At 32.2% G+C, this 23,931-nt stretch overlaps 1 protein-coding gene across 6 annotated transcripts; it reads left to right on the forward strand.

The window, feature by feature from the left end:
* Positions 1-1,601: 1,601 nt before the first annotated feature.
* LOC148603447 (uncharacterized) lies at positions 1,602-22,672 on the forward strand. 6 transcript variants are annotated; one of them, XM_088553458.1, is made up of 9 exons: positions 1,602-1,717; positions 15,862-15,975; positions 16,488-16,583; positions 17,007-17,102; positions 18,026-18,149; positions 19,127-19,254; positions 20,020-20,120; positions 20,984-21,119; positions 22,452-22,672. In XM_088553458.1, the coding sequence occupies exons 1-9, from the start codon at positions 1,660-1,662 to the stop codon at positions 22,616-22,618; spliced, it is 1,020 nt and encodes a 339-aa protein (XP_088409584.1). In that variant the 5' UTR covers positions 1,602-1,659; the 3' UTR covers positions 22,619-22,672. The 6 variants fall into 6 exon arrangements, with proteins under 6 accessions (XP_088409584.1, XP_088409586.1, XP_088409587.1 ...); XM_088553460.1 differs by having other exon boundaries at positions 20,984-21,227; positions 22,404-22,543; XM_088553456.1 differs by having other exon boundaries at positions 1,603-1,717; positions 22,404-22,672.
* Positions 22,673-23,931: the final 1,259 nt, after the last annotated feature.

Raw genomic sequence — 23,931 nt, forward strand, 5'->3', positions numbered from 1 at the left:
AACTCTGCAGATTTGTTATGAGCTGGTTTACAATTTTGTTTTCGTGTAATCAATTACGAAGGCCCGATAGTACCTTATGAATCATACAATTTGAAATAAATTATCCACAAAACAATATTTTACATGGGATAGGGCTATGGATCACTTAAAATAGCAGTACTTAAAAAGTAATATTCTAGCAGTTATTTTTTCTTGACTGAATATAACGGGACTTGGTATCCATTGAGGTATTGTATCTTTTTACCCATAGCGTTGGTGGTGAGGGTCTCGAATGTTGCGCACTTTTCAACAAAAAAATACTGTTTATACTTGAAAGATAAAGCATAACTAGAACTCTACCCGTAGCATTAACAATCTATCTGTGGGGTTATGAGTTGTATTACAAAAACTGACTTTGAATTCTGATTTTAATTAGTTGTATCGATCCTGATATCTTACAGATCGAAACCATGGCGAGTTATGCCCTTGTATGAATTTTGTTTATTGGTCTTTAGTATGCTGAAGCCAACCTCATTCTTTGGAGAAAAACCCTTTTGCTTTTACAATATCGCTTCCAAATGTTTGGAAATTCTAAAAATTCAAAAACTGTCCAACAGTAGTACCAACAGGCTTTTGGAACCTTTAAAACCCTATGTATAACAAATGCGAAAAAAACATGGAACATATATGAAACATACATCATTGGAGTATTTGGAACATATATCAGTGTAGTATTTGAGATTAAAATAAACGTTTTGATGACGTCATCATTTAATAGACGAATGTCGTGTTCTGTGAGTTAGTGATTTGATAAATGATAGAGCTTTTATGTTCACAAACGGATATCCACACTCAATCGTAAAATCGTTCAATTCGTGCATAAGTATTTTATTTTGGGTATGATACACAATATCTTGTTTTGAAGACTAGATAAGAGGCACGGTTATATGCAATCTATCACTTCAGGCACAAATGTTTTTTTTTTTCCAGAATGATAAATTCAGAAGTGATCATTTATCAATAGGGCTTTAATATTTAGATTTTTCAAGCAGCCTTTTCATTGTTCTCCGAGTTTTCTATGGGATTGCCTAACTGTAGGACTGCAACTAATGATAATCGTGTATTTTTTTTAGATCAGATGTCACAATTTATTCGAATTTTCCATATTAATATACAGACCATTTGTATAGATTAGTGACCTTGAGTATATATTCAGGTACAAATAGAAATATAAGCCTCATACAATTATTCAGTAATCATTTATAATTAAACAAAACGGCAATGGACCGCTTTTCTGTCATAAATATAATAAGGGCTTCACTACATAATTAATTTTCGGCAATATTGAAAAAGTATTTTCGTTTAAATGTTTAAACCCATATCATTATATAACATATTTGCTCCGTATTTAGACAGTTTCTGAGTACTTTGCAAATGACTGTGACGAAAATATTTTTATAGAGAAGTCAGTAAACAGCCATCTGCATATACACAGCACTAAATATAAATTTGATATTGTCTTTATTTCAGGACTGTTAAAAGGTAAATGGATTGTTGGCTTATCAATAATGGTTCCACTGTGCGCTCACGTTATAAAGAGTTTATTTAGTTTTTTTAATGGGTTTAAAATCAGTATGAATAGGAAGATAAAGGATTAAATGGGTTGCGATTAATGATATTATGTTTAGCATGACCAGACTAAGAGGCTTCCCTTCTGCTGTAATCATCCGTCGTGGAGGTAATGATATTTGATAGACTCCTTGTGGAGACGTACTTCATCAGATTCAATTCACAATAGCAATCATTTTAAATATGATTCCTGCAGCGTATTGATTGGTCTAGCATTTTAATTAGACTAAATTGGAGATATTATAAAAATGGAAACTACAAGAAAGATAATTAATAGAGGCTTGCCGTCATAAATATATTTATATATATTGAAAAAAAGGTTGGTATGTTATTTGTTATCTTGTTTTTGAGAGTAAACACAAGGAACCGTTTTCTGACGATGGTGCCCATTTATCATATATTGGAAGAGTAATCAAGAGAACAAAGGTTCTAGCGGAAATCAAAAGAAAGTAATTCTGATTCGACTAAAAACTTAGAGCATGGACCAGGTATACCGTTAGGGTCTGCTTTTTTAGAATTTAGAAACACCCGCCGAGTTGCTCATAAAAAATCAAATCCGGGGTAGACGAAAGAGGAACGGAAAACTATGACGATGAAAAAATCAGTTTTTTATAGTGCAGATGGATGCACCGTAACGATCCACGAGTTCATGATGGCGATCATAAAACTTCTGTAGTGATGAATTCAATCTTGTAGCAATGTAACCCTTTTCCAGAAGCCGAAACAGTATCTTTTAAATCTAGTTAAAGGCGCATTTAAAACTTTTTTCAAATGTTCAAACTATTTGGGGTTCCTGATTAATCGAATCACAATTGTGTTAACAGTAATATCTTGTAAGAATGATGAACACTTTGATAAATGATTGAACAAGAATGCGCATAAAAACACGAATCAGACATAAATTTTAGCTGAGATGTCGTTCTATAATATATAATTGAAGTAAAATACAATGGTTGAAATAACTGCTAATTGAAATGTTGTTTGAAATGTTCTTATTTGATGTTGATTCCAATAAACCCATTTGTGGTAAGTTGGTGAGCATGCTCAATATACACTTCCGCGAGGTAGAGCTTGGGTAGAACAAAAGAATTTTCCTCGCGTAAGTGTATATTGAGCATGCTCTTCGCATGCTCATCGACTACACCAACGTTAGCACAAAAGGGTCTATTTTACTTTAAATGTCAATAGTTGATTTCGATAATGTTAAAATTGTACTTTAATTGGTTCAAACTTAGCTTGAAATGTAAACGGTAGATGTTGACAATTACAAAAAATAAAATAATTGAAGGCTAATTCGCTATACATTTCGTGTAAAAAATTCTTGACGGATTTAAAACTGACCATTTTACTGCTATAGATTGCCCATTAGTTTGATGAACTCAACTCTACTGTTTGTTAGCCCTCACTTACACCCTGAAAGCGTCATCATTTTAATGCTTGACATATTGTTTGAATGTTGATTGACAGTTGGTTGATATAATAAGTGCTACATGTATGACAAACGTACAGCCAACGAAGGAGAAATTTGCATTGAATAACTAACTCAAACACATATATAATTTATCAGAAATCAATGTTGAGATCTAAAATAAACTTGGGTAATAATAACTACCCATTTCATGTTTAACAAAATTTAATTGGTAGTGCATGTTTTAAAGACATATCAATGTTTCATACAATATAATGTACGGATAGTTCATTTATCAATGATCATATTTTACTGAGCGTTGTTCTCAACATCGCAAAGTTGAAATATATCAAACGAGTTAAAGTGTTTTTTTTTAAATCATTTTTTAACTCTTTGTATTGTTCTCTAAACATATAGAATACTTCGTGATAACATAATGTAATGTGACTGTATGCTTCAGTAAATAAAAATAATATATTGGTCATGAACATACAAGGACCAAAGTACTATAACATGTTTAAGAATATAGTTGGAACAATAGATACATGAGGATATATCAAAATGTTTATGTATGACTTTAATGATTTCCGTGTATTGAATGGAAATGACCTATAAGTATTGTACATGATACATGTATCTGACTCTCAATATGTTATAATGTCATGAGACGAGGACATAAAATCATTAAAATGTACTTGTAACAAATATACTGAAAACTTGTCTTTATCTTTCACCTTTTTTATTGTCTCGGTGCAGCACGCTTTTAACACTTTTTGACAGACAAACTTGGATATTTATCTAGCACTTTGCCATGCCCGCTTTCGATAGAAAACTTCAATGTGCGTTCGTACCACACTCTTCTGCATTAATTTGGACATACTGGAACATTGCCTTTTATCTGTAAAATCAAGTTGGTGACTTGCTGCGGTAGTGGTTAATCCGAAAGTTCGGGTTTTCTGTTTTCAAGATGTGTGTACACTACATTGGGGTCAAGTGACAAAGTGTCAGAAAAAGAACAAAAATTTGAACGCTGGTGCTTTTTTCTGACACTGTTGCATCAGACTCTCATTGTGTGAAGTGATATAATCGTTGCGTCCCAATACGCACCATGTATATCCTCGGACGACACGCATCTGTCTAACCAGACCATTATCTCCTTTTAGGGAAGGTTTCCACTTAGTTTGTACATTTTACTATACTGAATAGCTATCTACATACTATCTGCATACTGTCATAACTTATATAGCTTCTGTAGAAGTTACAAAAGCTTCTCTGCGTGTTCTTGTATTTCGTTACAGCGTAGCTTGTTTATATCTTGTACTCTAATTCAGTTTAGAAATTTGATCACTGTTACTCTTAGATCTTGTATCATTTTCAGCATATGATCGTTTGTATCATAGGCCTTTGTAACATTTTGGTCCTTTGAAATTCTTAGTCCTAGAGATAGGTTGTTCAGTATTTATTTTTTTCTTTTTGTTACTTAAATGACACTTTCTGGTGTCTATTGCATTTGCATTGTCAATTTCTGCTGAAGTTACATCGGAGAACCTTAACTTGTAAAAGCAGGTTCCTGACATTTTTATGTTATCGCGCAAGATATGTCTTTGCCTCACTGCCGTTTTAACTGTTTATCTTTTTATCCCTGGCAATGTTGTGCTATAGCATGATCTTTCAAAGAAATTCTCAACGTTAGGTTTATATCGTGCTGTCATAACCTTTACCTTTCTTTTGACATGGACATTTGTCAGTTTTCTTCTATTAGTACCTACTGTCTTGCTCTGGGTCGAAAGAAATCTATACTCTGAAATATAACCTGACAAAATGACGGGGTCTCCTCGTCTCTCCTTTTCCGTCAAGTTTGGTGTAGTACATTGTACGTGCTATTTTGTTTGAGAACAAAAGTTTCATCGTAACTGCATCGAATACAATTTGACTTCAAATGTCATCTCAACGTTTGTTTTGATACAAAATGTCACTTCTAGAATACTATCTTCTGTGTCCATACTTGATGCATCAGCATTATCTTCCTCTGGTGTCATTTAATTAATATTCGTTCAATTCTCTTCTGTAACACTCAGTTGTTTTTGGTATTGTTTTTGTTTTTTTTTTGTTTTTTTTTGTTTCCTATCCTTAGCGTAGTTTGTACTAGATCTTTATTGGATTCATGGGTTTATATTGAAGATCTTCAAAATGCTTACTGAAACTCCTTAATTATAGGTAACTGTAGAATCAGAGATGATTTATAATGTAGATGATTCTAGCTGGTTCAGGTCATTCTCAACACTTATTTACTTTGTATATAATAATGTTTTTTGTTAATTTAATCCTTGAATCTTTTCAGAACAGAACGATTGAGACATTTTGTTTGTCGTAAAAATACAATTTATCCTCTATAAACATAATTCCTTATCTCCGTAATGACCAACAAGGAACTCTCGTGCGCTTAAATCAATTTCTGAACGGAATTTCTCTTTAAACAAGGAATTAAAATTTCATTTTTAGTTATTTTAACTGTTCCAATCTGTGAGTATCAAATTTTAACAATATAATAATTGGTGTGAAAAAGATCAGACATATGTCTGTCTTATGTAACGAAAAATAAAACGAATACGAATACGAAACGCCTGTATACCAAGTACTAATACATAAATGAGAAAAACAGGCAATTTCTGATTATTACATATTCCCGTTACATTTGCCTATTTTCATTTTTCCTATGTCACCAGTAGAATCGGCTGCTTTTCATAACATGTACGAACTTTATGTACTTGACCTTAAAAATTCTTATGTACCTTCACATTTTATCTAAACATTAACTGATATATTTGGTTTTCCGCTAACCATTCCTAGAGTGAGATATTTCGTCCATCTCGACATTGCCATATAGTGCACTCTTCACGTTACGACTCTTGACTGTGTATTTCACCAATTTCTCCCATTCTTAGTCTTCAGTCACACCGCACGAGCGAGTGATTAAAAATTTGATTTACCGCCAAGTGGCGGGAGATTGAAATATCGCGTGAAATCTCTAACGCTTACCAAGCTTACCATGTTTATAGTTGTAAGATGTTGTAAGTTGTTGGAAAGACTGAAGGAGAATCTATATATCTCCAATGTGTAGAATATGTTCTTATATGACACTGTAAAAAGCCGCTTGATTGTATGTCTTCATAAATAATGATCAAGGTAACCTTAAAGAGGATTATTTTATGTATTTGCCTTCTTATCATGCTTGCATTAATAAGATTGTATATAAAGTTAACTTTTTGGGTTAAATTATACTCTAAAAATGTCAATTTACCAACAATGCAATATTCAGACCGATTGGATGAGCATCGAGTAGAATGTGTTTACATTCAATTTCAGACAAAAGCAAACAATTCTACCTTTCTTTCACGATTATAAGATGTTGCAGAGCATTTGGTGAAAAAAAGGTTTCTCTTAACTTTTTTCCCATCAAATTGGAACGCAACAGACTGCTGTCAAACTTGAAGTTTAAACACAAAAGCATGTTTCGTTAAACGCATTTGCTATGTAAATTCCATTTTTGAATTGTATTGACCTCGTTCGGAGTAAATAAACTGAGAAGTGAAATCATAAGAACTTTAGGATTTTAGCTGACGTCTGAAGAGTTAGCTTAAAAGATAATCGACTCTAAGCAAATTGTCACTACTGTATAATAAAAAAAAACAAAAAAAAAACAAAACAAAAAAACAAAACAAAACAGACAAACAAACAAAACAAAAAAAAAAAAACAAAAAAAAAAACAACGACAACAACCGTCCGTCCAATATAGTCCATCGTTTTTGACATTTGATATTATCCATATGTTACTAATAATAACTGACAAACGGACTGAGTTTGAAAAAGTTTACTGTCTAAAAGAGTAATCAAGGGAACTTAGGTTAAAGTAACTAAAATCATACATACAAAGTAACAAAAGCAAATAAGCAACTCGGACTCAACTAAAACTAGTAGCATGGACCAGGTGCACCAGTAAGGTAATCCTCCTCTGCTTTTCTAGAAACACCCGCCGAGTTGCTCATAAAATTTCAATTTCCGGGGTAGACAAACGAGGAAAGGAAAACTATGACACGTTGAATAAATCAGTTTTCATGGTGCAGATGTATATACCATAACGATCCACGAGTCCATGATGACGACCATAAAACTTCTGTAATGATGACTTCAATTTTGTAGCAACATAACCCTGTTACAGAAGCCTATTTGTTAGAATTCTAGCCTGATACAAAAAGTCTGCGAAGTTTTGGCAAGCTCTGGCATGACGTATGAGTTGTGATATGAACACTCATACGCAGGTGCTGAAGGGATGTTGCCACAGATAAAAGGAAAGTTGACAATTCTGAATGAAAAGTCGTCGTTTGTCGTAAAGTTTGGTCAATAGTTTTCCTTTACCATCGATTTATCGATTTCTAAGTGTAGTTCAAAATATGAGGCTGACTTCACAGTGTCTGTAGTATCCTTTATCTCTCTAAACATATTTTGCGTTTAATCTTGGACTGATTAAAATTACTTTCTTTTGCGTTTAATAAGACATTTTTGAACTGACTAAACTTTTTTGTCGTTTAATCAGGCATTTTCTACCGTCTTGATTTATTCTTTTTTAAATTGGATATCTATAACTTATAACTTATTCGAATATAGTAATATATTGTCTAAATAAGAACCGATTGCGTTCATTTGTACTATTTTTATACTGGTTTATCCCGTGTTTTTTTTTCTCGCGTTTAATGCGTTGTTGAATACTTAACAAATTGTGGGTTTCCTTTCTAAACATTTATAATACACCGTGGAATAAGTTAGAAGTCACTTGAATAATACCATTATGCCGATCATCGACACCACGTCCTTGGCAAAAATAAAAATGAAAATGTAAATACCATAGCGCATACAGTAAACTACCAATAACATAACCTTATTTTACAATAGTGTAAAGCTGTACCCAATTCGGTGTTTTATATACCGGTGCACCTGGTCCATGCTTCCAGTTTTTAGTGGAGTCCGAGTTGCTCATTTACTTTGTTACTTTGTATGTATAATTTTAGTTACTTTATGTTCTTTGTTGTGTATGTCTGTTTTCCATGTCTGGTCTTTGTCCCTGGATTACATTCTTTTGATTACCCTATAACCTTGGTTCCCTTGATTACTCTTTCAAATATCGGTACAATATAGCTAAATAGTAAACTTCCGGGAACTTCTCGCAAAATACATGCACATGTATGGAGACCATATTCCTATCCATGTGGAAGCAACCCATTACATCATTAAACATATCGAAATTATTTGTAAATCCTTGAAACCTCCCTTCCGTATTTGTAGGTCCGACAGAGTACACAGGCGGGCGACATCTGTTCTACAATTAGTGCAAACATTATAGTAGCATTCATTCAATATTTTTCGTAATTCAAACAGCTCAGTTTCCAATGCAGATTAAGTATTATCATTAAACAATCCTAAATTCAGGGATTTGATACATCGCATCTACCCCAAAGAACATCAGATAAAGGATACTGCAGAATTGTCAACTTTCTTTTAGCACCTGCATTTTGTTTTGTTTTTGTTTGTTTTCTGTTTGTTTCTTATAATTTTAAAATTGATTATTTCGTACTCACTTTGTATTAACAATTCCCAAGTGAACCAATATCAGGGTCCCTGTTTGCAATAAAAATCTTCCTTCCCAGGGATGTAGTAACAGGAAATGAAAAAAAAAGGTATCCATTCACATTACATATATAGTAACAATATTAAAGTAATGCGATGTATAAAATAAGACTGTTTAACGAAAAATAGTCAACTATATAGCTATATTGGACACTGATATTAAAGGATCTAGCTTGACACATTCATTCCTAACATCGGTAACTGAAGTTTTATTCTTTTTTTATAAAAAAAAAAACAATGAGACCAGATCACAGAGGGCCAATAATCCAGAGAAACTTTTTCAAACTTTTAGCAAAATACAATTTTGATTTGTCATCTCGTCGATGTTACGAGGCTGTAACTATAAACTGTTATCAAAATTGATTAATTAAGATCCGAACACGATTTGTTTTAAATTTAGATGACAATGGTCTTTGTTTAATTCGACGTCTTTTTCCCCTTTTTTTCCGACGCAGTCTATATAGTTTCGTTTTTTACCCTTTGACCTTAAGGACGCTCTTCTATGGAAATGCAAGTCACCTGATCGCAACTCTGTTTCCCAATTGTGGCGTTAAAAAAATCTGTATCGAAAATTTGAAATTGCGTACCATATGCTATTTTCTTGAAAGAAATGTAGAAACTTAGAAATAATATTTACTGCGTCGGCTATCGTTTTTAAAGATAGTACTTGTTTTGTTTTTGTTTTATTTTTTTGCATTTTGTTTTTATGTTTTGCCTTTTTTTCGTTCAGAGGGATGCTGTCTGAAATCCCCTTCTTGCTATGAATATTAGTCTGATTCTACATTGCACGTCGGTGTGATAGGGAGAAATGTTTCATTTTCAGAAATGCCGACCTTCTTAATGCACGTAAGTATGGAAGGTACCAATGGGCGGTTTCTGTTGGAAAACTGTCATATTTTGTGAACGTAAAAACAGAGTTACGAAATAATATATCATGAATAAGATTTGGTATTCGCCTTTTGCATGAAATATCGGACAATAGCTCTTCTGATATGAAGACACAACACACAAGAATATTCAAACTCTTCTGTATTGTGAATCTGATTTGCATCGTTCGATTTCTGTATATCAGTGTCTTATTAAATATTCCAATATATACATGTTAGTTTAAGCAGTCATGTTGTATCATACCATACATTTTTAGCTACATTATAAAAATGTTACTACAATGTAATATTAAAGCTATGAAAGCAATGGTGAGACGAGCCAGTATCATTGTACAAATGTAACACGAGATCTCTCAGGGGATAAAACCATTTGCATATTCAACAGAAGGGAGTGTTCTACGGCCCCTTAATTACTTGTTTTTGATATCACATGCTTTGTTTAAAAATTGTAAAATGCTCAGTGATACAGTACCTGTATGGGATAAACTTCCCATTTTATGGGGTATGGGGCAATGGGGAATGGGGGATGGGGCAATGGGGAATGGGGCAATGGGTAATAGGGCAATGGGTAATGTTGCATTTGGAATGGGGTAAATGAATAGTTGAATGGGGCGAGGGAATAATTTTGATTGGTCAATTGGCTTTTTATGAGCAACTCTGCGGGTGTTTCTAGAAAAGCAGAGGACGCTTACCCTACCGGTGAACCTGGTCCATGCTCCCAGTTTTTTAGTGGGATTTCTAAACGTAATTTTTTTTTTTAAATTTATACTGAAATAATTGTGTGTCGGAGACACTCGTATGATTTTAATATTGACAAATTAAACACATTAAGCAATAACCATTTTAAAAAAATAATAAAATGTTTATTCCCTTAGTTTTCAATTGGCAGAAATATGTCTTCGTCGCAACCTCGAAAAGGATAACATTATTGCCGTTTTTAATATTTTATAAGAGAATTCTATACCATTATTAAAATTAAAACTGTTCGCATCCTAACAATATACAGAAATGTGTCATTTTTAAGTAACTGAACTGAAATCAATATGTCAGAGCCAAATATATGATGCCTATTATGACAATTTTAACGTTTTAAACCATAATATAAGACCATAAAGGTAATTTCAAGTGTCCGCACTCATTCAATTTGCAAAAAAAAATATCTCATTTTCAAGAATTTGGTCTGAAATGGAATCAACAGATTAATAATATAGATATCTTTAACATTGTTTACAATCTACATAGACCAATAGGTATATTCAAATTGTTCTCACACATACACTTTGCAAAATATGTCTTTTTGAAGATTTTTGACTGAAATATGAGTTTCGCAACCACCAACCGGATACTAATATTGCCATTTTTAAATATTTTTAACAATAATTTTGGACCAATTTTAACAATTTTAACATTTAAGACAGTTAGTTAAGACCATTAAGGTCATTGTAAGTGTTGGCACTCATTTAAATATCTAAAAAAAAAATTAAAATTTTAAAAATTGTTCAAAAATTTGGTTTGATACATATGTATAACAACAATCAACAAATACCTTATCTGGACAATTTTAATATTTTTAAGAATAATTTTAGAAATCAAATTCATTCACAATGTATACATATATCTATATTTTCAAGAATATGTTGCATGATTGTTCCTCATGCAGCTCGGAGTGTCGATAATAGATGTAAACAATGCAAATATCGCGTGATTTCAGTAATTCTCGAACTCGTCGGCGAGATTCTAAAATCAATATTGATTGTTCAAAACTTTTTGCATCCTTATCCATTGTATGTTTTTGATAAAACATTTACTTTACTTTTTCTTTTCGGAATGGGGAAAGGCATTTGACAACGGGAAATAAATGCAATGGGGAATGGAGCAATGGAAAATGGAGCTATAGGGAATAAGGTAATGAGGCAATGGGGGATGGGGCAATGGGGGATGGGGCAATGGGGTATGATGCAAGTGGGAAGTTTATACCATACAGGGACTGTATTAACATTATTTCGATGAACGGCCAAGCTTATTCATGTTTTACACTTGTGTGAATATGATGCATATTTGTTCACCTTTTTTTTTAAAGTTAGGGTAAATGTTACAGCAACTTTCAACAGAAATACACAGACCTACCATGGTAGACTACTACACATGTATGGGCAGTTCTTGCACATTGATTTTGATTCTGATGCTCATTGAAACAGAACGAAATAAATAATTAAGAGGTCCAATGCTAATCTTCAATTTTCAATAATAATATCAATAATGATTTTTTAATTTTTTTACATTGTTTTCCATTCTTCTTTCTAACCCCCAGGCTGCGTGAATATTATCCGTTGTGCATTAAAAATATGTATCTAATCTTTGGATAAGTTACACTTTATGTCTAATAAGTAAACTAACACCATCAATGGGTAAAGGACGAGGATATAAGAGTACATGTATCTATTGCATTTTCAAAACATCACGATATGTATACATAATAGGTCTCTCCAATATTTGGTGGTTGAATAGGAGATATTTAATTAATTTAACTATAATGTTTATTACCACAAAAAGACAATTTGAATTAAAATATAAGATGTCCTATCTTGGGTAAGTCGGGCTCCAAGTGGGGAATAAGGCATCTGATTTGGCAGCTTCTTAAATAGTGATCAAATCTTGTTTGTAAGTCTTTAAATGCCGTAAATGCGTTCCAACAGAACGATTACCATACTTTACAATACATTTATAAGTATTTGTAGTCAAATTAATTTTCAAAACAGTATTGTCTGCAAAAATATCAGTTCATACTTCAAGGGAGATAAAAAGCTGGAATAGATAAACAAGATGAGGTCGGTGTCCGATAGAACAATGACCTATGTATGTTATTAAACAATCAAAGCACAATTTCTACCTATAATATTGTTATCGTCCGACTGATGAGATTAAATAATAGCGTGATTACCACGTGAATACTTAGATGAACACGTTATCATTCAAATTTTATGACTGAATTTAACATATATATAATTAGCTGTTGGGAATTGGTTTGTCATTAAGCGAGATGGGTATTTTGTAATATTTACAAATGCATGAATTATGCTGTCAATTTCATAATATTGAAATGAAATTGGTATTTTTTTAAGAATATGAAATTTCTTATAGGAAATGGGCATGTATCTAATGTTGAAAAAAACATGATTCAAGAGCTATAAAGCTTTAAAATGTACGCTGTATTTCATCTTTATTCAAGATAGGACGCATTGTTCCACACAAGAAACCATCAAATATAAGCATTAACCATTATAACTAGCGGTTTAGTCAGAACAGTGAACCTGTCATGTTTAGACCCTCTAATTCATAGTATTGAGCATACGAATAATGCATTAAACATATGTCCTTAGTACATTTTGTTCTATATGTAACCAGTATTTACATAACAAGGTGTTTTAATATTAGCAATATGTTATGGCTAAAAGTTTTACTTTGCAGACTACAAATCCTTGAACAACATTCGGTGACCACTTGATACCCGTGTAACTATTAAACGCTATGACGTACACAACTTAAGAACTAGATATATCACTGGACGAAAAGTCACTCCAAGTTGAGATCGGCGTCAGATAGAATAATATATCTGATATTCATAATTATTGTCGAAAACCTTGAATAATATATATTCACGAAACAGTGACGTATGTGTATATTTGAGAAAATTTTCTCAGACAACAAAGGTGCTTCATTTATTTATTATATTACTTTGGGGTCCCATGAAAAACAATTTACACTGAGGCTTTAAAATGACAGTTAAGAATGAAAATGCATCTTCCAGAATTATATTTCTCATGGTCTGAAACCATGCTACGTCACACGTATCAAGTTTAGTCATGTCGTGTTCGAATTTGAATATCCGCAATTTATAACATCAATCGGAAAGACTGTGCAACATAAGTTTTTATCTATTCAAAATTATTTTGAAGGTAAATAGTGATTTCTTTAGATTGTCTGCAGTTGCCTGGTTTATTTAGGTGTGATACTTACATTGTTGGTTTTAGTTTTTAAAAAGATATAATGAGTCCTTTGATTAAAACAAAATTAAGCGAAACGGGTAAGTTCGTTTTTGTATTCGATTATGTTTGCATATCCTCTGTTGTATGCCAAGAATAATATACACCAAACATACAACATTTCTAGTGTGTATACATGTACCGATTGTGGTTTGATAAATTTATCGCTTTGCATGTGCGTACAAAGTAAAAACTAGAAATTCTGGATAATCAATGCTACAATGTTTTTTTGTTGATTGAAAAAAAAGCTTTCCGATCGGTTGCACTCTTTGTTTCGCAAACCATGTTATTTTGTATAACCTAGTTTGGTGGTGTAGCGTCATAAACGTGCAATTCGAATAACCCAAAGCAAATTAAAGTTATGATACATGTAACAAATATGTTCTTAGTATTTGAATTAGAAATCCTCGGGAATCAAATTTAGAAATATTTCTTATCTTTATAAGGTTATATGAAAGAGTAATCAATGGTACCAATATTCTAGTGGAAATCAAAAGAATGTGATCAAGAGACAAAGACTAAACATGGAAAGAGACAAACACAACAACGAAAATAAAACTATGCAAAATAATACGTACAAAGCAACAAAAACAAATGAGCAACTCGGGCGAAATCCCCTGTTCAAAAATTATCAGAGTTCCTTCAAGAATACTTTGGCTGATTCATCTGACCTTTTCTAAAAAATAAAAGGGAAACAGAACAACGGATACCCTAAAAAGCTTGTTTCTTTCTAATTTTGTGTTTTTAGAGTAATTTTCATCTCAAAGTAAAGTTAAAACAGGTTAGATCATAATTGTGGGCCTTTATTTAAAAACAAAACAGCTTTGATATAACAACATAAACTCTGAAAACATTGTACTCTACAAAAAGTCCAAGGTGATATAAATAATGTCTATCGTTAATCGCAATTTCGTCAAAGGAATATTCGTTAGTCTGTGTAAGGGTAATCAAGGGAACCGAGGTTATAGAGCTAATCAAAAGAATACAATCCAGGGACAAAGACCAGACATGGAAAACAGACATACACAACAAGGAACAAAAAGTAACTAAGATCATACATACAAAGCAACAAAAGCAAGTGGGCAACTCGGACTCCACTACAAACTGGGAGCATGGACCAGGTGCACCGGTATGGTAAGCGTCCTCTGCTTTTCTAGAAACACCCGCCGAGTTGCTCATAAAAAGTCCGAGGTAGACAAACGAGAAATGGAAAACTATGATCCGTAGAATAAATCAGTTTTCATGGTGCAGATGGATACACCATAACAATCCACGAGTTCATGATGACGACCATAAAACTTCTGTAATGATGACTTCAATCTTGTAGCAACATAACCCTGTTCCAGAAGCCTATTTGTTAGAGTTCTAGTGCGATACAAAAAGTCTGTGTAGTTTCGGCAAGCTATGGCATAAAGTATGAATTGTGATATGAACACTCCATACGCAGGCGCCGAAGGGATGTTGCCACAGATGAAAGGAAAGTTGACAATTCTGAATGAAAAGTCATCACGTTTGATGTAAAGTTTGGTTAATAGTTTTCCTTTACATGTATTTGCTCAACAAAATCAGGGGAAAAGGGCAAGCTTTTGCATATCATTTTGGTAAACTGAGTAACATCATTGAAATTCAGTGTAAATAACATTTCAAGGGCAGATAATTCTGTCAAAAAACTAATTCTCTAACATTCTGTTGAAACAATTTTGAATGATGCAGAGATCAAATAATTCTTTTTTTTTTCAAATAGAGAAAACATCCTCGAGTTAAATTATATTGTCAGATCAGTTGGTTTTTATGACATGGAATTTCTGAATTTTCACATTTTGCTTTATTCTTGCAAAAACTTACACTTAAGTATTATCATTATTTTTTGATGTGCACTTGGGTGTACTCTTTACATGTATGTAAACAACATGTATCAACCTCAGATCAGCAACTAAAAGCGTGCAATCAATACTCATTGGTCACTGAATAACGATGACAAAGAAATTCGTTCAGACAAATAAAAAGATAATCGGTCATTGACCTTAGTATGTTGACGCTTACATATATTTGGTATAAAAAAGCAGAAAATAATTTCCTCTTCAGCATGTAGCGCAGTAAGGCCCATTATTAGCTAATATAATCCAGTTGCTTATTTGTGTCGGATGTAAATTCAGATAGCATTCTTTTTTTTATAAAGACAACAGGATTGTTCGAATAATTTTTGCATTTGTGTCTGTATCTATGACTTCAGAAATGTTTCATGGGAACAGTATTCATTCATATGCAAACTACGACAACTATGTAACAAGATGTCATGCACAGTTGTTAAAAGAAAGATGGAATTATTATAATGCATTGATATCCAGTAAGTTTCCAATATTTTGCATTGAACTAACACTGAATGAGCCTTCCTCGGTGTTATCAATTGGTGTTAAATAAATGAACAGCTTTGTTTTATATTACACAGAGAGGCATTCAATAATAATAATAATAATAATAATAATATTAATAATAATAATAAAACATATAGTTCGGGTTTTATTTTACGGAAATAAATGATTAAAATGATAACAAATATATCATTATTTCTATCTAGACAGTGTTTTAAATGTTAATCCTACTTGCAGTGCGCTTCGTTAATTATTCAACATATGACCTACTTTAGGTTAAGATGTGCATCTAATCATTTATAAGGCAACAATAATACTTTACGTTAAGTTGAACTATATTTTAAGTCTACAGATAAATTTGACACCTTTTCTCTTTTATCTGAGAAAAGAATATTTTATGTATTTAACAAAATGTTTTACAGAATGAATTTGTTTAGAAATTCTTCAATTGTTCTCTAATGAGTAAAATGTATTGATATTATGTAAGGACAACTAAAGCAAATGAACCCAAACAGTATGTTTATTGCTGACTACGGGACCTGTGATGGAGGAGACAGTCTCGAATTATTCCAAACATTTATCGGTAAGCTATCAATTGCATTTAGTTCATTTTTCTAGCGTTATTATTACTACTCATGACTTGACCGTATAGTCTAGATCATTTCTTTTCAATTATATAAAGAATATGGCAATCAAATATTTCAACACTACTCTAATATATATTTGTTTTTTGTTTTTTTGTTTTATTTTTGTTTTACTTATTTAATTGAAGTTATCCTGGGTGATATTTTATTAAATAAAGGTAACAACAAAATTATCGAACACTAATCCGATCCGTAATCAAGTCAAGTGCAAAACAGAGCTGGTAAAATATATATCCCACTACCGGAGAAGCTCTCGTGTGAGATATATATATATATATTTCATTTCATTGATATATGGCTTCATATCCATGATACAGTAAACATTTAACTCTTCATGCATTTTGTCCTCCATTCATATTCAGATTTTCTGAAGACCACTGGTTATCCGTGCGACCTGACTATTTTGTACAATGATTTACCTGAAAATGATTTTAATGCAATTAACAAAAGAGTCAAATGTAAGTTACTTTTTTTTATTATGAAAGAAAATTTGATAAAATGCCCCAAAAAATAATCAATTTGAGTTCTTTCATCCAAACAATGAGTGCAATATATGGAATGTCATAAGACAAACCCTTTTTTACCTAATATTGAAGTTTATGTTAAAAAAGTTAAAAAGTTATACATTTTACAAAAGCTCACATTTACATGAAAGACACAGCTACTCACAAAAAACAAAAAAAATTCCTTATACTAAACAAAATAAAATTTTAAACAGCGAATTAAAATGCACGTAACTTTTTAACCACCGGCAGTGATTAAATTTCCTTAGAATTTTCCCGATATTTAGCATTTTCGAGTTTTCTATACATTTCGTGACATAAACGAGTTATCTACCAGTCTATTTTGAATTTAAATTATTTCCCCACTCTCTATGGTAAAATTGAGATTTTATTTTGATTGCTGAAACTTGCATTCTAAGCATCTTGAGTGGAAAAATGATTTAAACCACTCATCAGTGAAGGAGAATATGTATTTAATTGACGATTGCAGATGCAGATGTTATGTAAAAAGCACAACGAATAAGGAAATATTTCAGGACCGTTTCAACAAAGTGAGCACATGAACATGTACTCTACAAAAAACAACAAATCGGTTTGAATGTTTAATTTGGCAATAATTGAAAAAAAAAATCCCTACCATTTCCCTTAAGGCTGCTTCCATATTATTTGTTCGAAGTAGGAATAAATCGTTGAATTTATTACTTATAAATTAACCGAATTGATAGGATGACAGTATTATGCTCGATTTACAAGGTTAGTTATCTTGCTGGAATAGATTTTGCCAAACCGAAAGCTTATTTCAATTAAAATTGTTTTTATCATTTAAAAGTTTGTATGGAGACTTTTGGTAATTATTTAGTTCTGTATATTTTTATTAGCTTTAAAAAACAATGGACTTAAAGTACATATATTGATGAATGCACACAACATGTATGAACAGTGCTTATCAGAAGGTACAGTCGATATAGGATTTAGCACGTATGCTACGGTTTTCTTATCCAAGTGAGTACACATGTATATTCTACTAGTTTGAAACAAGCCAGGTTATCCTGATGTGTGATTGGTCGGCTTGACATATGAGGCAATACGTGGATCAGTAAATGTCTTGCTTTTATGAAAAGTGACTATACAATCCTGATGAAACGAAAGGAATGCTTAAATATCAAGGGATACAACGTTTTGTACATATTGACGATGCAAAATCAATATTCATACAATCAAAATAAATGAAGATATACGAGATTTTTCGTTTCATTTTGGAAAACAATTAATAATTCAATGTATACTGCAAATGACCATTTTAGTTATACATGTATATTACTCTGTCAAAGTCCTTAATTTTGTTCACATGCTTATGGTGAATTTCTAAATATTTACAGTGGTGTAAAGATTAAATATTACAAAGACATCTATATTGTCTGATGGATGTTTTTTTTTTACCTGACATCTATATTGTCTGATTGGTGTTTTTTTTTTACCTGTCATCTATATTGTCTAATTGGTTGGGTTTTTACCTGACATCTTTATTGTCTGATTGGTGTTTTTTTTTTTACCTGACATCTATATTTTCTGATGGCAATGTTTTTTACCTGACATCTATATTGTCTGATTGGTTGGGTTTTTACCTGACATCTATATTGTCTGATTGGTGGGTTTTTTTACCTGACATCTATATTGTCTAATTGGTGTTTTTTTTCTGACATCTATATTGTCTGTTCAAATTTTCCATATTTAACTTGATTCTTTCATGTACAAAGACTTGTTGTATATAAATTTTGTCTATGATTAGTATGTTAAATTGAACAATTAAATTAGGGAAAACAAAACCAGCACAAAAGTGAATTTTCGGTGATTTACATGTATGTAATATCTTGTTAATCCAACCCCTCTTGAATTGCACATATAAAAAAGAAAAACGAACGTGAACTGATGTGCATTTAAGATTAATTCAGTGTTCTGTTCTATATCACCACGTACAGAGCTGTAATGATAGATGACGGCTTTGGTTGGTACAGTGCAAATTCGCGAGAGAAGGAACTTATATCAAAACAAGCAGCAATGGATTGGACGTCATTCCTCTCCAATAGATACAAAGAAATGAAAACAGGTAATATTGACGGAGCATCAGTGACGTCCTATGATATTTAGAATGTAAGAGAAGAACACATAATCTGACGAAAGTGACAAAGTATGCCGACATGGAAGTAGACGTTTTCGCAAGTACAGCGTCACTGTTTTGTTTTTTTTTTATACGTCGATGGATACGATTTTATATTTATTTATTTATTTAAAAAGTAGTAAAATGTAACATGGCGGTGCACCGTAATTAAAGAATGATCTCCGTCCACCATAGGCATAGCATAATAATATTATTATAGAACACTGATAACTCAGTAAATTTGTAAAATATTAAAGTTCTTTAATATCTAAAAACATACTCGAAACAAAGTATAGATATTATAAGTTCGTTTAATACCCGAATGTAAACATGTCCTATCTGCAAGTCCCAAATTGATTACTTTGTATTAGGTCATATGGTGCAAAACAACACAAAAATGCATGTACTTTATATAGTAAGTGTTTGTCCAATTTCTAGACCAACTATTTGAAATAAGAAGACACTACCTTGACTGTGGCAATTGTTTTGATTATTTGTTCTCCGTGTTATTATCAATATTTAACAAAATGATATCAATTCATTGAACAGTAGATATAGACATTCAGAATGGGAGAACTAAAGAGATGCACTTGCATTTATTTTAATTTAATTTTATTTATATTTTGTAAAGAATAACAATGTTTTCTATCCGATTAGAAATTAGTACGCTTGCGTGGTTCACTAATATAAGCTTTTTGAAACCATGAATTACAGGGGCTTACCTGATAGTCCGATTTCTAGATCCTGGCGACTCCATCTTTGAGATTTTGGAGTTGTCATTGTTAGATGTGCGCAATCAAGGATTATTGACGAAGGTATGCTTGTATCATCAGATATTTGAGGTGCAAAAATAAGAAGTAATAACAATTAAAAACGAGGAAACCGAGGTCTCTTTCAACATAACAGACACATCGATCACAAACATGTAGTTGTAAAATAATTGAATGCAATAAGGGGATGACCCCTAAATACAAAAATACAACTCAGCGGGTGTTTCTAGAAAAGTAGAGGACGCTAACCTTACCGGTGCACCTGGTCCATGCTCCCAGTTTTTAATGGAGTCCGAGTTGCTCATTTGCTTTTGTTACTTTGTATGTATGGTTTTAGTTACTTTATGTTCTTTGTTGTGTATGTCTGTTTTCCATGTTTGGTCTTTGTCCCTGGATTACATTCTTTTGATTACCGCTATAACCTTGGTTCCTTGATTATTCTTATAATAATGATTATGACAATTTCAATGATATATAACATATACAACCAGTAAAGTGTTTATAAATTTTGAATTTTTAATATATTGATAAGTCAAGTGTTTTCGAAATGCACGAAAAATGACAAGAGAATTTTTCCTGCACTTCTTATATAAATAAACAGTCAACAAAATATCTATGTAATAGACGCTTCATGAACACTTAAATAAAACAAAAACAAAACAAAAAATAATAATAATAACAACAGATGAGAAAAAAAAAAAAAACAAAAAAAAAAAAATAACGCGTCACTCATTATCTGTTTCTTACACAGAATATTACTAAAATACATCGACTAACTTTGAGCTGTATATCTAATCAACTTCCATTAAAATCGAACACATCTGTTTGTTCGTCGTCTTGCTATTGTATTGATTATATAGTATAAAAAAGGCCACTTATTTTTTTTTTATCATTTCCTCTCTCGACAGGACGAAGTTCATAACATCAATATTCCTGTTTACATTAGAAATGAGGAGGAAATAAGAGCACCTTTTCGAGACAAAACATTGCGGCTAAAACTGGTTGATGTCCACTTTTCAATTATACCTCTGTTTGAAGACACTGGTTTGTTTGAATCATTATGGCTAAATAAGCAGTATTTAACTCATTTTGAGAGAACAGTTTTATGTAGGATTAGGCAATAATATAACAACCCGGGTGTAGCTATATACGGTTAGCAGCTTTACAGTTCTGAATCACTATCTAAAATACATTTATACGTGTGATTTGTATCGCAGATGGAGTGAGTGATATGGTCATTAGGCATTAATTCTTAACAAACCTAACGTGTTGATAAAATTTTTAAATTTTACATAGTAGTCCATGTTTAAGAGAGCATTGCTTTGGTACAGTTGCGGTCACTTCTAACCGGTCTTCCAGTCTGTCAGGGTTTGCTGTTTTAGAAGAGATCTAACCTCCAAATACTAAAACAATACTGACCCATGACACATCTTGTCAGACTCGGTCATGGTTTAGAAAAAACTCTGTCATATTATGTCATGGGTCACCACACTCTGCAGGGACTGTTCCAGGTAAAACTATTCTGTTTGACGTCATTCTGAAGAGTTTCTACCGGGAACAGTTCCTGACAGGTCATTTAGAATTGTTTGTGTTCATTTTCAAGTTCAGCCTCTGCCAGACACTGTAAAGGTTTCTGTTCTATCTACTGCTATAGGATATAGGATCCTGGCAGATTCTTACATAATTTGAGAACGGTTAGAAGAGTTCGCCACTGTACATATCTTCATATCTTCACGCCTAATTTATCATATATCATACAAGAATTCGAATTGTCAAAAAATGAAGAACGAAATATTAGCTTTTCGTAATTTGAAATATTGTATGTTTTTCTATGTATTTTCTTGTTGTTTTTTTCCATTTGCACCATGAAACTGATTTGTTCAACGTGTCTTTGTTTTCCTGTCGTCTTTTGTCTGCCATAAGGTTGATTTTTAATGAGCAACTCGGATGCACTTGGTCCACGCTCCCAGGCTTAAGTGGAATCCGAGTTAAATTTGTTACTTTGTATGTATTATTTTGGTTACTTTATGTCCTTTGTTGTGTGTGTTTGTTTTCCATGCCTGGTTTTTGTCACTTGATTACATTTTTTACTTACCACTAGAATCTTGGTTCCCTTGATTATACCTTTGATGAATTTAGTTTTTCGTTTACGTAGTTTTGAATTGACCATCGCGCGCTCCTGAAATGGTGGTTTAGGTTTTGCATAATATATCATTCTTAGAAAATAGCGAAACTGTAACTGTAACAACCGCAAACAAACTCATGGTTTACATTTATTGAACAGGTAGCTTTAATAATGATACCTTTTTTAATTTTGATTTAATAAAGGTGAAGCAGTATCATCATGTAAACCGTGGATTTATAACTTACTTTTAGCTGGATTATCACAAGAAAGAAATGACTGCAGTAAAGATGATATTATTGAAGAAGTAATCAACAAGTGTAAAGACAGGTGTGCACGCATTAGTTCAAACATTCTGAAGACAATCGAAGTGGTGATTCAGAAAACAGAGGATCAAAATATGAACAATATACATAAGTAACATTCATACTGATCAAATTAATTGTATACAATAAATGCTTTGATGTGTACTATATTTTTCCCTTTCGTTTGTTAGTCAAAGAAATTAAGCTCCTAACAAATCAGTTTTTATCATTTATCAAAGTACTCATATGAAATTAACATATTGCATCCTAATCGAAAGAAAAAAAGGAGAGCTTGTCAAATATGCATGAGAGTGGATACCAAACAAAATATGTATAAATCAATACAATGTAATTTTGAAATACGTTTTCTCCAATAATATTAAATAGTATTTGACAAGGAATTGTCTTTGAATAAAGCTTATATTGATATAAAAAAAGAATGCCCGTTTTCCGATTTCTGTATTTATATCGATAATGGTAAAATTAATACTAAAACATGCGATAAAAAATATTAACTTTCTATTGTCAACTATCCGTATTTAGATGGTGACGTCCCTTTGTCACCATTGTATGGTGATTTCTTGACACAATTTGTTCGATTTACTCCTATTTGTAACAATGATTCGGATTTTAACGAATGGCGTCTTTATAATTACATAACCGAAAAATTATCAAATCAAGATATTCGATGTCACAAGCTTGTAAAAACATTCACAAAATGTTTCAACCGAAGAAATGTTTGTTTCAAATACAGATGTACTTGTAAAGGATTAATACGTGCGGATATCTTTCGTCCTTTTACGGTAATATTTTTCACAAAGCACGGACAGCTCGACACTAACCCAATAAGTGAATTTAATCATTGAATTGGCTCATTCGTAAGCGGTACTATTATAGTTATGATATTGCTAAGTCGTTGATGATAGTATTTTTTTTTTTTTGTATTTACAAAGATTCGATCTTTACCTAGGCACTAACACACTGTACTTCAAAGCAGTTTTTGGCTTGACGTGGAATGTGTCCTTAATATATGACTTAAGGTGTTTTCCCTGGTTTTCATCCCTGCATGGGATGAATTGGGATTTATTTTACTTACGATGGGGACAAAACTTTTTGTAATCTTTATCAGTTAACTTCTAGTAAACATTGTACATTCGTGTAGATTATATTCAGTTTCTTTATTTCTTTGCCACAAGGGATTAAAACATCTTGAACTATTTTTAGGTGTTTTTAATTGCGTAATATTTTTTTTAAAGTGGCCAGATTTTAAAGTGGAGAGTTGTGATCACGCCAAAGTACTTTAACCCCGCCGCATTTTTTGCACCTGTCCCAAGTCGGGAATTTCTTGCCTCTGTTTGTCTAGTTTCGTTTTCACTTTTCGTTTAATTTTCATGTTACTTGAGTATGTAGGGGCAACTTTTTCGCCGTA

The sequence above is a fragment of the Perna viridis genome, chromosome 11, assembly GCF_037379345.1.
Source record: "Perna viridis isolate PV_CMFRI_1.1 ecotype Kerala chromosome 11, ASM3737934v1, whole genome shotgun sequence".
In the NCBI taxonomy this organism is placed as follows: Eukaryota; Metazoa; Mollusca; class Bivalvia; order Mytilida; family Mytilidae; genus Perna; species Perna viridis.

Coding starts and splice junctions, on each gene's coding strand:
- LOC148603447 (XM_088553456.1), top strand. CDS start 1,660: ATGTTTAGCATGACCAGACTAAGAGGCTTCCCTTCTGCTGTAATCATC. Junction 15,976..16,487: donor TTATAATGCATTGATATCCA/GTAAGTTTCCAA, acceptor ATATTATGTAAG/GACAACTAAAGCAAATGAAC. Junction 18,150..19,126: donor GCTACGGTTTTCTTATCCAA/GTGAGTACACAT, acceptor CACCACGTACAG/AGCTGTAATGATAGATGACG.